This window comes from Habropoda laboriosa, unplaced genomic scaffold, assembly GCF_001263275.1.
Source record: "Habropoda laboriosa isolate 0110345459 unplaced genomic scaffold, ASM126327v1 scaffold42, whole genome shotgun sequence".
Lineage (NCBI taxonomy): Eukaryota > Metazoa > Arthropoda > Insecta > Hymenoptera > Apidae > Habropoda > Habropoda laboriosa.
This window is the reverse complement of record NW_017100181.1, coordinates 1,389,238-1,391,272: the sequence shown is the minus strand read 5'-3', so window position 1 is coordinate 1,391,272 and position 2,035 is coordinate 1,389,238. Positions and strand designations below refer to the sequence as shown.

The 2,035-nt window shown below is 25.4% G+C and overlaps 1 protein-coding gene across 2 annotated transcripts in view; it reads right to left on the bottom strand.

Annotated features, from left to right (window-relative positions):
* Positions 1–1,079: 1,079 nt before the first annotated feature.
* LOC108579106 (NADPH--cytochrome P450 reductase) overlaps positions 1,080–2,035 on the bottom strand; it is a 30,642-nt gene continuing 29,686 nt past the window's right edge. For both annotated transcript variants that reach the window (XM_017942549.1, XM_017942550.1), the window contains 3 exons: positions 1,686–1,947; positions 1,318–1,546; positions 1,080–1,224 (listed from right to left, as the gene is read on the bottom strand). In XM_017942549.1, the coding sequence (XP_017798038.1) occupies positions 1,080–1,224; positions 1,318–1,546; positions 1,686–1,947 (636 nt within the window). The remainder of the gene's footprint in view (positions 1,225–1,317; positions 1,547–1,685; positions 1,948–2,035) is intronic.

The following is a 2,035-nucleotide window of genomic DNA, read 5'->3' as shown; positions in this document are numbered from 1 at the left end:
CAGAAAACATTTTACTTACATAAATCTAAATCTTAAAGTAATTTTATAAATACTTTATAAATGGTAAAAAGTAATGTAGAAGTATAATTTAATAGAAGTAGAATTAAATAAATGAGCGAAAGAGGTGGAAATTGAAATATAATTTTTCTATTACGTGCAAATTCATTCGAATTTAAATGATAACAAAATCATGACTTATTTTTAACTGAAAAACTTGTCAATGCAGCACGATATTAAAATATCTAGACTAGATAATTTGTGAAAGTATAAGGTATGTAACATAAGTATGAAGTATAAGTATATTTTAAACGCTATTTTAATATGATTATGTCTATTGAAATTTATGCATACTTCAATGAAATATACGTTTGTAAAATGTAATAAAATAGAAATTTTTATCACATTTAATATACTGCAGTTTTTTAGAAAAACGAAACAATAGCTGATTTCTAAGAAATATAAAGTCATGAATTTTTAACAATATATTTATTATTGCTTCCATTCCGACAGAGGAAGAAAAATATTCTTACGTATAATTTTTTGTACAGTCATTTCAAAAGTACAAGATTATATATTTTTGATCACAATAGTTTCTATATTTTCTCTATTTCTTTACCTATTTTTTTTTTCTTAAAAAAAAAGTACTATCACGTTTTTACATGCTTAAAGAAATTCATTGCATAAAGTATCATTATTATTTTATGTAAAATATAAAATTTGCTTTATTATCTTATGTTACTTGTATCAAACAATGTTTATTTTATAATATTATACAAGTATTGTATATATTGGTCAATTTTAAAAGGATACTTTAAATTGATTATTACACTGTATTAATTCCAATAGAAACTTTAACATTGTGGAATAGGAGAAAAAATAGATTTTTATACAAAATTCATTAACTACTTGTGTATAATAAATACAATTGGAGTGAATATGATTTTTCTAATGTCTATAATAATCAATTTATATTTTAAACGATTACGATTTCGATTACGATTTCATAAAGGCATATTTAAAACGTTTGCATAAACAATTTAACTTATAAATATCCATGGAATTAAATTAAATAACATAATTCAACTCCAGACGTCGCTTGAGTAGCGTTTCTGCGAGTCCATCTTCTTGATATAATTTGTGGCATCTAATTCTGACATGTTTCCTTTTTCCATTACAACTTTTAATAAAATATTATGCACATCACGTGCCATATTTTTCGCATCACTAACAAAAAAATAAATATTTTACAAATATACATTATAGTTTAATAATGCATAATTTCAAATGTTAGTATTACTAATATGATTTTATACTAACCCACACACGTAAATATGTCCATTTTGTTCACCAATTACTCTCCACAATTCATCTTTATTCTTTTCTAATAAATGTGTGACGTACACTTTTTGAGATTGTTCTCTACTAAATGCAGTATGTAACACTAAAGTACCACTCTTTACATATTCTTCAAGTTCTTCACTATAAAGAAAATCTTCATCTTTCTTTCTACATCCAAAGTATAAAATTGTATCTCCCACTTCTTTTCCTGGAAGAAGATAAACCGATATTTATAAAAAGTAATGAACAAACGTTTTTAATAAATTACAACTTTTTAAAATACCTATCAAAATTAATAGGTAATACAAACCAATTTCTTATATTTTTTAAATTATATTGATTATTACCTTCCTTTCTTGCGAGATTACGTTCTTGTATAAATCCTCTGAATGGTGCTATACCAGTACCCGGACCAACCATAACAATAGGAGTTGACGTTCGAGTTGGTAAACGAAATTGAGATTTCCGCACAAAGATAGGAACATAACATGGCGGATCTGAAGGATGCTTTTCCTTTAACCAGCTAGTAGTTACACCTTGGTTAATTCTGCCTGTAGGAGTTTTATATTCCACTACAACGGCAGTAATATGGATCGATGTTGGATGTAGCTAAACAAACAAATTTATCGAGACAGGTTTAAAAAATTATAAAGCATCTTAGTCATACAAAAGCATCTATTCATACAAAATTATAAAA